The sequence below is a fragment of the Lagenorhynchus albirostris genome, chromosome X, assembly GCF_949774975.1.
Source record: "Lagenorhynchus albirostris chromosome X, mLagAlb1.1, whole genome shotgun sequence".
Lineage (NCBI taxonomy): Eukaryota > Metazoa > Chordata > Mammalia > Artiodactyla > Delphinidae > Lagenorhynchus > Lagenorhynchus albirostris.
In genome coordinates, this window is record NC_083116.1 from 124,945,122 (window position 1) to 124,957,821 (window position 12,700).

Genomic DNA, 12,700 nt, shown 5'->3' on the forward strand with positions numbered 1-12,700 from the left:
AGAAAGGATCACAATCAGTAGATCTCAACTCTGGGAATCCCCTGGGGAGCTTTAAAAAAAAAGTGTCTGGCCCCAGCCAAGGCCAATTAAACCCAAATCCCTAGGGGTGGCACTGGGGCCCAGACAGAAGAGTTTTTAAAAGCCCTTCGGGAGATTCCTCCAGTGCAGCCAGGGTTGAGAACCACTGGTGCAGATTCTTCTGCAAAGGACCAAATAGTAAATATTTCTGGCTCTGTGGGCCATACACTCTCTGTCGCAGTTCCTCGACTCTGCCACTGTAGCTGCTACAGACCATGGGTAAGTGAATGGACCTTGCTAGGTCCCAATAAAAGTTTATTTACAAAACACCCAGAGTGGACAGGATTCAGCCTGCGGGCCAAAATTCGCTGACCTGTGGTTCAGACTATAATTTACCCCAAGCAAGAATTCCTTCTAAAAGGTCCTGCAACTGGTCATATACTTCATCTGAACGCATCTGGAGCCCAGAGTTTCTCAGGAACAATGAAAAAAAAGTTTCTGAAATAACGAATGTACTCAGTGTTTAAAAAGAAGGCAAACAGAAGAAAATATTGCAGCGAAGAAAGTAGGAGAAAACTCTACAAAATGGAGCTGCAGAGAAAGTACTGGGTGCGTCTTAGAGACTGAGTCCTTTGTAGCGAAGAGTTCCATGCCAGGGTTCTACAGAGCATTGGACAGGACTGGGCCCAAGGCAGCTAGCTCATAAGCGAACAGAACTAAAGCAGAGTTGGGGTCTTAGTCTCATGGGGATGTGTGCTCAAATCCAGCAAAGCATGACTTTGTTTTGGTCAGAGACAAAAAAGTTAAGGCTTGGATATTCTCAGGCACCAGATGGCCCAACACTGACACAAAATCTTTCCTCTCCAATGAACAGAGTTTTATTCTGACGACTTCCATAACTCAGGGGGAAATCTGTGAAAGGTGTGGAACAGAGCACTTCCCCTCCCCTTGCCCTCCCCCATGCCCTTCTGCTCCAATACTGGAAATGACTTTCTAGTGAATTCCGCTGTTTACAATTATTGCCTCATTTTCCCCTACAATCAGCCGTTCAGGATAAATCGTGTCCCCAACACCAGGCGCTAAGGAAATATCTGTTGAAAACTAAATGACTAGTTTAGTGGGCCACAAGAAAATCAAGAAGCAGAAGGCGTTCTGCCTTCCACGTGCCCCTTCAAGTGTTGTGAAATTGCCGGACTTGTCAATTTATTTCCAGGTAACTTGAACAATGGGAGGGCAGCCTGTTCCAAAGCCACGATCAGTTCTTCTGAGCTGACTCTTCCATGTCTCGGAAACACTACACAGCACTGAAGGCTAGCTACACAAAAAGATCTGGGTTCAAATCCAAGATCTACCGTTTACTAGGGATGTAACCTTCAAGAAGTAACTTAGCCTACCCAATATTGTTTCTGTGTGTACACCGAAAATAACATTACCATGTTACAGTGCTTCACGATGTTGCAATCACAACAATGCAGGAAAACACTAGCCCATTAGATGTTGCTTCCTTTCACTTGGAGTCACTGTCAATGAAGGAAGTAATGAGAAATAAGTCCAAATCTCCCTCTGTTGTTCCCAGTACCCGAGCAAGGAGCCCTGCTTTAGATGACTAACAAGGTGAGCGACCTGGGCTGTGCCAGACCCAGGTGGCCAACTGGAGCCCAGGTGTGCCGTGGATCCTGCCACCAGCAGCTCCTGACGTGGGCCCGGACCTCTGTAGGAGACATCTGTTAGAGCACAAGCCACCAGGGTCATTGTCTTGAACTTTAGCCTGTGGCCAGAAATAGTTCATTTGAGTCATAGCTAACAGAATTATCCTCAATGAAGTTCAGGTTAAATGGCAAATTGAAAGAGCCTGATCGGGCTTCCCTGGTGGCGCAGTGGTTGAGAGTCCGCCTGCCGATGCAGGGGACGCGGGGTCGTGCCCCGGTCCGGGAGGATCCCACATGCCGCGGAGCGGCTGGGCCCGTGAGCCATGGCCGCTGAGCCTGCGCGTCCGGAGCCTGTGCTCCGCAACGGGAGAGGCCGCAACAGTGAGAGGCCCGCATACCACCAAAAAAAAAAAAAAAGAAAGAGCTTGATCAAAAACTGCAGGGATAGCAGCAACTTGATAAAATGCTTGAATTAGTTCCTAGCTTCCATTCGTAGTCATTTTCCCTGAGGAGACAGGCTCCAGCAAGAGCCACTGGCATCTCCAGCCCTTCATGAAAATGGCCTAAGCTGGCCTCCAATGCCACCTGCACGAGTAGAAGCAGAGATCGTGTCTACGCAGGGACCTCTCATGGGTTGGGGAGTGGAGTCTCATGGTAGGATCTCAAGTCAACACCCCAGAGTCATCACCTTCCTTGACTCAAGGTTTCCTCATATATGATTTCAAAGACAGCATCTCAAGTGTTTCTTTTTTACTGGGCATTAATAAAATTCTACGGAGCACAGGAAGAATGAAATTGAGTGCAATTCCCTACTTGCCCAAATGTCAACGGAGTGAAAAGCCCGTGGAAATACAAAAACTAATGCTGAGGGAAGTCCCAGCTCCAGAGGACTATAAGTTCTGGATGCCCTCACCCTCTAGGCTCCACATTGCTATGTGACTCCTCCCCTCGGGCTGGGCATAGAACCCGATAGGCTGCAACTAGGTCCTCCTATATTTGCATCCTCAAGGGCTCCAGTCCCGAGTGCCCACACTCACTGCAACTGAAGTCCTGGCTGCACCAGTACAGTAACCAGTACATAAGACACACCTTCTCTTGATGAAGTTTGTCCTTTCAATGACTGGCAAGAAACTTCCTGCCAGGTTTTTCTGATATGTGCTTCTCCCATCTTAGAAAGACTGACTGGAAAGCCTCTTTGGAGACCTAACCAAACCTGACCATGGAACAGATGAGGTGCCTACAGGCTACTGGGAAGAAATACTCTATTAGGTTGAATCATACGAAATTGCCAATATTTGGGCCTTTTTAAGCTACAAAAATGACAATTGTATATGGTTCAATCTACTTCTACCAAGTAACTTTTGGAAAGGTTTAGAATCGCTAACTATATGCTTTCAGAAACAGTTATAAGCCAATGCTTCAGCCAAGTGTGACCTCGAGGCACCAAGTCCATGAGATCACTTAAAAGAGACCATATGCCGAGCCCCGAAAGTCATCTGAATAGATATCAAAAGATCGAAATCCTATACGTCTAGTCTCTGACCACAATGGAATTAAATTAGAAATCAACAACATGATACCTTTAAAAAGTTCCAACAACTTACTTTTTTTTCGGCCATGCCACTCGGCTTGCAGGATCTTAGTTCCCCGACCAGAGACTGAACCCGGGCCCTCAGCAGTGAAATCGAGGAATCCTAACTACTGGACCACCAGGGAATTCCCCCAACAACTTACCTTTTTTTTTTTTTTTTTTTTTTTTTTTTGCGGTATGCGGGCGTCTCACTGTTGTGGCCTCTCCCATTGCAGAGCACAGACTAGGGATACACAGGCTCAGCGGCCATGGCTCACGGGCCCAGCCGCTCCGCGGCATGTGAGATCCTCCCGGACCGGGACACGAACCCGTGTCCCCTGCATTGGCAGGCGGACTCTCAACCACTGCGCCACCAGGGAAGCCAACAATTTACTTTTAAAAAAACCCATGGGTCAAGAGAGAAATCTCAAAGAAAATGAGAAAATATTATGAACTGACTGAAAATGAAAATACCAAAATTTGTGGGATGCAGTTAAAGTAGTACTTAGAGGAGAATTTATACCTTTAGAGGCTATGTGAGAAAAAAGAGAGGTCTGAAATCAATGGTGTAAGCTCCCAATTTAGGAAGGTAGAAAAAGAACAAATTAAAGCCAAACTAAGTAGAAAGAAGGAAATAATAAAGAGGACAAACCAATAAAATAGAAAACAGACAAGAAATTGGGGGAAACAAAAAGAAAACCAAAAGCCAGTTCGCTGTAATGCTACGCACAATCAATAAACATTGAGCTGTGCTGATTAAGACACAAATTATTAATATCACAAATACGAGAAAGGACACCAGCTCAGCGTCCAGACATTGAAAGAATCATGCAGGAATTCTACAAAAAACTTCATAAACTTGACAGCTTGGATCAGCGTTCAGCAGATTCCCCGTGGGCCAAATCCAGCTTGTTACTGTTTTTATACTTTTATCAGAACAAGCCACACACATCATTTAGGTATCATCTCTGGCTGCTTTTGCAGTCTAACAACAGGGTTGAGTAGCTGCGTCTAAGATCATATGACCTACAGAGCCTAAAACACTATCTGATCCTTTACAGAAAAGCTTACTGATTTTTGGATTAGATGAAAGAGACGAATTCCTTGAAGCACACAAATACCAAAACTGATTCAAGAAGAAACAGGAAAATCTGACTAGCCCTGTATCTATTAGAGGTATTGAATTTGTAGTTACAAACATTCCCACAAAGACCTCCAGGTCCAGATGGCTTTTCTGGTGAATTCTATCAAACTGTTAAGAAAGCATTAATACCAATCCCACATGAACTTTCCAAAGCCTGGGGAGAAGGGAACACGTCCCAATTCATTCTGTAAGGCCAGTATTATCCTGATACCAAAATCAGAGAAAGACATTACAAGTAAAGAAAACTAGGAAGAGACCAGACTTTTCTAAAAACTAGCACTGAGCTGACCCATCACATTCTGATGGACAGTTAAAAAGAAACAAACAAGGGCTTCCCTGGTGGTGCAGTGGTTGAGAGTCCGCCTGCCGATGCAGGGGACATGGGTTCGTGCCCCGGTCCGGGAAGATCCCACATGCCGCGGACCGGCTAGGCCCGTGAGCCATGGCCGCTGAGCCTGCGCGTCCGGAGCCTGTGCTCCGCAACGGGAGAGGCCGCAACAGTGAGAGGCCCACGTACTGCAAAAAAAAAAAAAAAAAAAAAAGGAACAAACAAGAAAAAAACCTAGTACATATCAATAGCTGAAGAACAAGAGATGAAGCAGCCTGGAAACAACGTACCATCATACCTGAGCCTGCATTCTCTCATGGCACATGGAGACACAGCCATCTCAATTCCTGCTACAGGAGGCAAAGCCCACCCCCACTGCTCTCTTCTTCACAGCTTGTATGCTGCAGTGAAAAAGATGTTTGGCCCCTTGGCCTCAATTCCATTCTGACCTGCAAAACGGGATAAAGCTTTGACCACGTCCTTAACGTTCAAAGCTGTGTCACCAGAGCCAAATACCTGGCAACGTGGCAGTCACGTCACAGTAAGTCCCTCATGTCTCAACCAGACTTAGGTTTTTATACAATAAAACCTAGCAGTACCGACTTCACACACTCTCCCCAAGCTCACCGGCACGCGGGACAGGCATGGCCACAAGCACCTGCAGTGGGCGGTTAAGCGTGACAACTCTGTCGGGAAGGGACCGGCTCAGGAAGTGACTGACTGGGTCAGTAACCAGAGGCTTTGGCTTCTGCGACTGGACCTGATTCCTTCAATTCCTGAGCATCTGCTGAGTCCTCCTGAAACAGGAGGCCACATCCAGCAGGCTCCAAAACTCGGAGGGGTCCCCTTTGGAAGACGTCAGTGTGCACCCATCTCACTTGAGGGGCAGACAGAGTTCCCCTGATTCCCCGCGTTATACTGAGTTCCCCCACCTTCAGTGTCTTGCCCAAGAAAGTATGCTACAAAGAGACAGGGGCTTGACATGTGTGGAGGCTCCTGAATCTTTCCATCCAGGACCAACAAAACCATCGTATGGCCTTCCCAGGGACCACCCCAGACAAGCAGGAATAACGGCAGAGATCTCTGGGTGAAGCCCTTTTCCACGCTGACAAACAGAAGCCAGGAGGCTGTTTCGTGTCACTACCTGAAACATGCTTGTTTATTTTCTCCCTTCCCCACCCGCATGGAAGCTCCAGGAGGGCAGGGGCCTCTCTTTTCTTGGGCTCCCCCGTGTTGCAGTGCCTGGGCACAAGGCGGACACTTGATCAACATTTGCTGAAGGAGCGGTAGTGAATGACCGTCGGATTCCAGTGTGGAAGGCTGACTACCTAACAATCTGCGATTAGAAAATTTAGGAAGCTGTCTTGCCTGACTCAAGCTCAGTGTCTGCAAAAAGCCTAGCAGACAGACAGCTTTGGAAGTCACGCGTGTTAACCGCGGGGGACGGTGAACTCACAGCTGGCGTACGAGCGGCCGTCATCCTCGCACATCTTGTGCAGCTGCTGGTATTCCTCCTGGGCCAGCTCGAAACGCTGCTGCTTAATCTGGTAGATTTCTTTCTTGGCGTTGAGGGCCTCCTGGGCTACAATTAAATACTCCTTCAGCATCCGTTCCTGCTCCCGCCTCCACTGTTCTCTGGGATCCTCAATCTGGGTAAGCTCTGAAAATTGAAAGGGTAAGAACATAAGGGACTTCAAAGTAAAATCTTTACATTGACCAATAATCATGCAGTTATATGACTAGTCGATGAGAAAATTAATTAACTACCAGGAGGTACATTATGGAAGCGTCTATATAACGAACCTCCCAGAGTGCGGATCACCTCCTATTTACATATCCACGCTTGGGACGAGAAGAAAGCTCTGTAGACATGCAATAGCTCCATGGAGGGGAAGACGGTACCAGGCAACTTTTCACACTCTAAGTAAATGTTGGTGGACATGAACCCAAAGGAGGTCATCCCTGCCAAACTAAGACACACGTCCAAGCTTCCTCTCCCTGCCTTCTTCAAGCCAGGCTGCTGTGGGCTCTGCTGTCCCCGTGACTGGCTCGCTCCCCTTCTCCCACCTCCCACGCCAGACGACGTCCTTCTGCATTCTTCCTGGACTTCCCATAAATCCCCCGTTTTCCGCTCTGGCTCTCTCACTCTAGCAGCTCCCCTAAGGGCTCACGCCCACCTCCGGCTCCAACCTCTCCCCTGAGCGCCCATCCTTTCCTTCCTCCTCCCTCCTAGAGGCATCTCCACCTGGACGAACGCAAAGTAATTCTGAGTCATTCGTCCAAAGCAGAACTCATTCTCACACAGCGCCCTTTCACTACACAAACCAAAGCAAAGCAGAGGAAGCCACGCTGACGAGCGCCTGCGTCTCCCGCCTGCCCCTCTGAGTAGCGCCTTCCTCTGGATCTACCCACTGAGCCAGCCTGGGACTCGCCCTCAGAGGACTTGTGCGCTCCTTTCCCCACACAGAGTATTCCATGGGTCATCCACAACTGGCAATTCCTGCCCCTGCGTATCACAGTGGCCGACGTACGCCTTCTCTCCTTCTCCCCTTACTTCAATCAGACCCTCACGATCTCTCTCCAAAAACACGCAGGCTGCCTGCCTCATCCCGCCAAAAGCCATCCTCCGTGCGCTCACCAAAGTGACCTTCCCAACTCTGCCTCCGGTTCTCTAACACATGGCCTTTTTTAAAGCACAAGGTTGTACCTTGGCGTGACGAAATGTTCTGGAACTAGATAAAAGTGGAAGCTGGACAACACTGTGAATGCGCCAATTGCCACTGAACTGCAGACTTTTAAACAGTGAACTTTACGTTCTGTGGAACTCACATCAAAATGGTTAAAAATGTAAATTTTAGGTTATCTTTGCCCCATACACACACAGCACCTGCTAGGATGTTTCAAGTAAGTCCTTCCATTTTAAACCCCCTCCCAGCAACATCTCCTACCCCGCTTCACACTGCTACCCCAGGGCCCCTCCTAGAAAGCCCCCCTGGGCCTTAAAAGCTCCCATGGGGAAATAAAAAACAAAGACAACAAAAATCGGGGTCCTGACCTAGCCCCGGAGTCCAGATTCAGTGGGCCGAGGGGGTGCGGGCAGAGTCACAGCTGTTATAAGTGCCCGGATGTCTCTGACGTTGATTCAGCCATGAGACTCACCCCGGCCGACAGGCATCGTTCGCACTCTGTCCAGTGCACCCGAGAGTCTTGGGAACCTTGCAGGTGATCCACGCAGGGCCCCTCTGGTCCCTCACGTCACCATCAATCTGCACAGTTCCAACTTAATATTTGACTCCCCAGGTCCTGTGCCTTTAGAGAGCTATAAAGCTGTGCTATCAAGAGTTAGATTCTCAGGAGCAAGTTTTCTGGAATGGGGTCTCTGGCCCATGTACTAATTGTTACAGTAATAATCTTTTATGTTCCTGGGGAAAAAAAAAAGAGTTGGGTTCCCTGAAGGCCTCAGAGGGAGGAGGTGGTATGACCCTGGAGCTGATGTCTTCAGCCACATTCCCCATGGTGCTGGGTCACCCGTTATACTCAAGGGGGCCGGAAGAAAGTCCGTGGTGATTCTTCGGTTTTCGGGTTCATGGCCAAGTCCAGCATGTCATGTTGAATCCTCATGGTGGAGCCTGGGTCTCACTTTCCTGTGTCCTCAGGGCCTCAAGAGTGGCCAGCATACAGAGGTGCTCTGTGACACTCGCTGTGACTCAGCAAGCAGGACAGCAAGGCACACCAGCGGCAAAGAAGGGGACACAGAGGGAGGAGCAATTGGGGTTTACGAGAGACGAGCTAGAGGCCTCGGCGGCAGGTAGGCGGCTTCCAAAAACGTTGTGTAAGGCGGATGCCTGTGCCGTTCAGCACTGCCGCCCGGGCCCAGAGAGGCCCACAGCACGGGGAAGGTGGCCCAGAAGAGCCAGACAGCCCGGCCGCACGCAGCCCAGGGGCACCGGGCCAGCCGGGCCAGAGGGAGGGTGGCGGACCCACCCGGAAGCCCTCCTGCCACTGGCATAACCGCCGGGGAGGGCAGCAGGGCCAGGGCGGCACTCACCCCCCTGCCCAATCCCTGGGTGAGAGCCGCAGTCACGTGAAGGCTGAGGGTACGGATTGGAAACTCCCCTGCCCCAGGAGCCAGCCAGGACGCCTCGCCATTCAGAGTTCCAAATGCTGAATTCAGAGGCCGGCCGGCAGGCGACAATGCAGGAATCAGCCCTAAAGGTACCAGCTCGGGTCGATCACACTAAGGGGACAGGAGGAGCCCTGGGACTGAGCGTGGAAGGAGCTTCGTCACTCACATGCTGGGCACCCCGCCCCCGGCCTCCCCCCGCACTCAACAAACTGAAGGACAGAAAGCACACCAAGGGGAACTTCGGATCCCCGGTAGTAATGACGATGACAGAAACACGAGGCAGCTAGAACGAAAAGGGGGGAGTGAAGAAATGTGAATCTGAGAGAGAAATGGGTGCCCAGCTGGTCCCAGACGGAGGAAGGCTGAGGAGGCGGCAGAGAGCAAGGAGGGCGGGAAGCAGCGCGTCAGCTCGGCACAACGGACACTCCAGGCGGCTCAGCCTCTTCGGGGGGCCGTCCTGGGCACTGCACGAGGGGGAGCAGCATCCCTGGCCTCCACCCACCAGATGCCGGGAGCACCTCTCCCAGGCATGACCATGAAAAATGCCCCAGACACTACCATGTGTCCCTGGGAGGCAAAACCAGCCCCAGGTGAGAACCACCGCTCCCGACAATTCTACCAAGAAGGCTGGCATGGTCAAGGACCCATTATTTTAGCTGTGGTCTTTACATCATTTTCTCCCTTCACAAAGCTCCAAAATGTTTGGTATATTAAAGCTAAAATCAAAGGGATAAGACAAAATGAAGTTAAGGTAACCACTTGGGCATTTATTGTTCCAAGAACTTGTAAACTTCACTCTGCTAGAAACACCCTTCTCATTTTGAGAGAGATGTCTATTACTAAACTGCCTGGGAAATTTATTCCTTCTTTTAGGTATTCAAATTCTGCATTCCACATATTCCATGCAGTCCTGAGCAACACACAAGCCAGGTAGCTACACAACTGCTTCACTTTTTGAAGAACTCAGCTAATCAACACTTCTGATGACACTGATAAAAATCCAGTTTAATGCTGCATTGGAGAGTAACAATTGTTTCACTCTACAAAAAGAGTTCCTAGCTACCGGGGGATCAATATGGAAAGTCATTCATATGTAACAACTCAAGTGTGGCACTGTACTTACTATTTATGTGGTCCATGTAATAAATTCCAATTTGTTTATCATATACAGTTTCCCATCCTAACGGAAGTTCATCCCCAACACAGTCGGCAAAGGTCAATGGCTTTGTTATCCTGCAAAATAAAATTATGAAAGCAAATTTGAAAGTGAGGTCAATTTCATGTAAGTTTGCTGAATTGACTGTAGAATTCGGTTTCAATACAAAATTATTATCTAATTGACTGCTTCTGCTCCAACTATTTGGTTGGAAAATTAACTCACTGGCTTTGCCTCAATAATCATCAGTAACAGTATCAGTACACTCACAGTTAAAAGCATTACTATCCCACAGTCAACTTTAAATACCAGCAAAAACACATATTGACAGTTACAGAACAGGTAAAACAAGCATCTTCTTCCAAGCTGTATGGTTTTTTTTATTTTTTATTTTTTTTATTTTTTTATTTTTTTTTAGATTTTTTTTTTTTTTTTTTTTTTTTTTAAGCGGTACGCGGGCCTCTCACTGCTGTGGCCTCTCCTGTTGCGGAGCACAGGCTCCGGACGCGCAGGCTCAGCGGCCATGGCTCACGGGCCCAGCCGCTCCGCGGCATGTGGGATCCTCCCGGACCGGGGCACGAACCCACGCCCCCCGCATCGGCAGGCGGACTCCCAACCACTGTGCCACCAGGGAAGCCCCAAGCCGTATGTTTAATGAGGTGATGACAATGGAATGTCGCTCTGCCACAACAACAGGAGAGCACCTATGTTCTCATTCCCTGACAAATGTTCCCCCCTCACAACTTTCAGTTTCTGTACATTACAGCTTAAATGTATCTAAAATGTATTTGTAAGTTTCATCTACCAGTGGTCATAAGTGAAGGAGTTAAATGTTAACCACTGACCAAAGGCAAAAAGCCAAACAAGCATGGTAACAATACAAGGAGATGCCTACTAAATACTGCCTGTATTCTTTACACAGAAGGAATCAGAAACTGCAAAGTATCCTCCTTGAAGTAAATCTGATCAAGGAAAGCTTGGCTTGACACAGATAGATAAAGGAAAGGTTTTCCAGATGGGTTTAAGTAGAACCTCCCCCGCCCCTACACCCCACGATCACACTGATTGACAAGACAGCTGTGGCATAAAACAAGCCGCCCCTATAATCGTCTGAGTCCAGGCAGCTATCTATTCAGTTGTGTCTATAAATGCACATTGACTGGTATGCATGGGAATCTGATAACCTAAATTTCACTAACTCAGTCTTCCCACATCTCTGTTCCAGTCTCTGGCCCCAGGAAAGTGAGACACCACAACCAATGCCAAGCCCCACAAGACAAGTATGAATTTTGAACATGTTATTTCCCCAAACTGGTTCGACAACAAAGCTCTGTCTCTCCCAGGAGCTTTTAGAAATTGATAAACACTACCAGAACGGCACTGATTGAACTCATCTTCGTTTTAAACACAATGGTTTTAAGTTAGAGTCAATATCAAAACAGAAATACATATACAGAAGGTAAAACACACCATGGAAATCCTCTCAAATACGATGCGCTCAAAACCCCACAACATCACAAGATGAGCCTACTGCATAGTGTCGGTCCCAGCCCCAAACACCAGTGTCCGCAGCACAGTTCCTTTACGGGTCAGGAATGGTGTGGTGGTGGCGTGGTTCCAAGTCAAACAGGTAACAGCAGGCTGTTGTGCGTGACTCAAGTCCTGAAGGGGGCCAAGCCACAACAAATGCTACCTGAAGATAAACTGAGTCCTGAGCACAACTCTGCTATTCTAGATTCACGTATAAGCCTAGAGAAAGATGCCCAAGCGCGGGCACATTCTAAGCATCCTGACATACATGATCTCATTTAGTAGACAAATATAGGTGGGAATGGCTTCCCTGGTGGCACGGTGGTTAAGAATCCGCCTGCCGGTGCAGGGGACACGGGTTCGAGCCCTGGTCCGGGAAGATCCCACATGCCGCGGAGCCACTAAGCCCATGCGCCACAACTGCTGAGCCTGCGCTCTAGAGCCCGTGAGCCACAACTACTGAAGACTGCGCACCACAACTACTGAAGCCCGTGCGCCTAGAGCCTGTGCTCTGCAACAAGAGAAGCCACGGCGATGAGAAGCCCGCGCACCGCAACAAAGAGTGGACCCCGCTCACCACAACTAGAGAAAAGCCCTATGCAGCAACAAAGACCCGACGCAGCTAAAGGTAAAATAAATTAATTAAAAATATATATAGGGCTTCCCTGGTGGCGCGGTGGTTGAGAGTCCGCCTGCCAATGCAGGCGACACGGGTTCGTGCCCCGGTCCGGGAAGATCCCACATGCCGCGGAGCGACTGGGCCCGTGAGCCATGGCCGCTGAGCCTGCGCGTCCGGAGCCTGTGCTCCACAACAGGAAAGGCCACAACAGTGAGAGGCCCGCATACCGCCAAAAAAAAAAAAAAAAAAAGTATATATACATATGTGGGAAGCCCGACCTTCTAGCGCTGCTGAGCCCAATTCATTTACTTTACAACTCACAACTGTTACAAAACTATTTCAAGTTCATAGTTTTCAATTTTCTATCCAATAAACAACGCAAGTAAGTAAAATAACACTTCCATACTCTTTCTTCTAAAAATAAACTGACACATCTACCATTTTGGCAAATTTTATTTTGGCCTGATATAGAATTCGTATGTCTCTGATTCCACTTCTCTAAACAGAGCATGGGCTTTGCATGATCATCCACAGAATCAGTACTTTGAAGCAAGCAGATG

The 12,700-nt window shown here is 48.6% G+C and overlaps 1 protein-coding gene across 3 annotated transcripts in view; it reads right to left on the minus strand.

The window, feature by feature from the left end:
• Nucleotides 1-12,700, minus strand: part of WWC3 (WWC family member 3) — a 123,192-nt gene that overhangs the window by 70,133 nt on the left and 40,359 nt on the right. For 2 of the 3 annotated variants that reach the window (XM_060136855.1, XM_060136856.1), the window contains exons 2-3: nt 9,959-10,068; nt 6,166-6,369 (exon numbers count right to left, since the gene is read on the minus strand). In XM_060136855.1, the coding sequence (XP_059992838.1) occupies nt 6,166-6,369; nt 9,959-10,068 (314 nt within the window). The remainder of the gene's footprint in view (nt 1-6,165; nt 6,370-9,958; nt 10,069-12,700) is intronic. The other variant, XM_060136857.1, reaches the window with a different exon arrangement.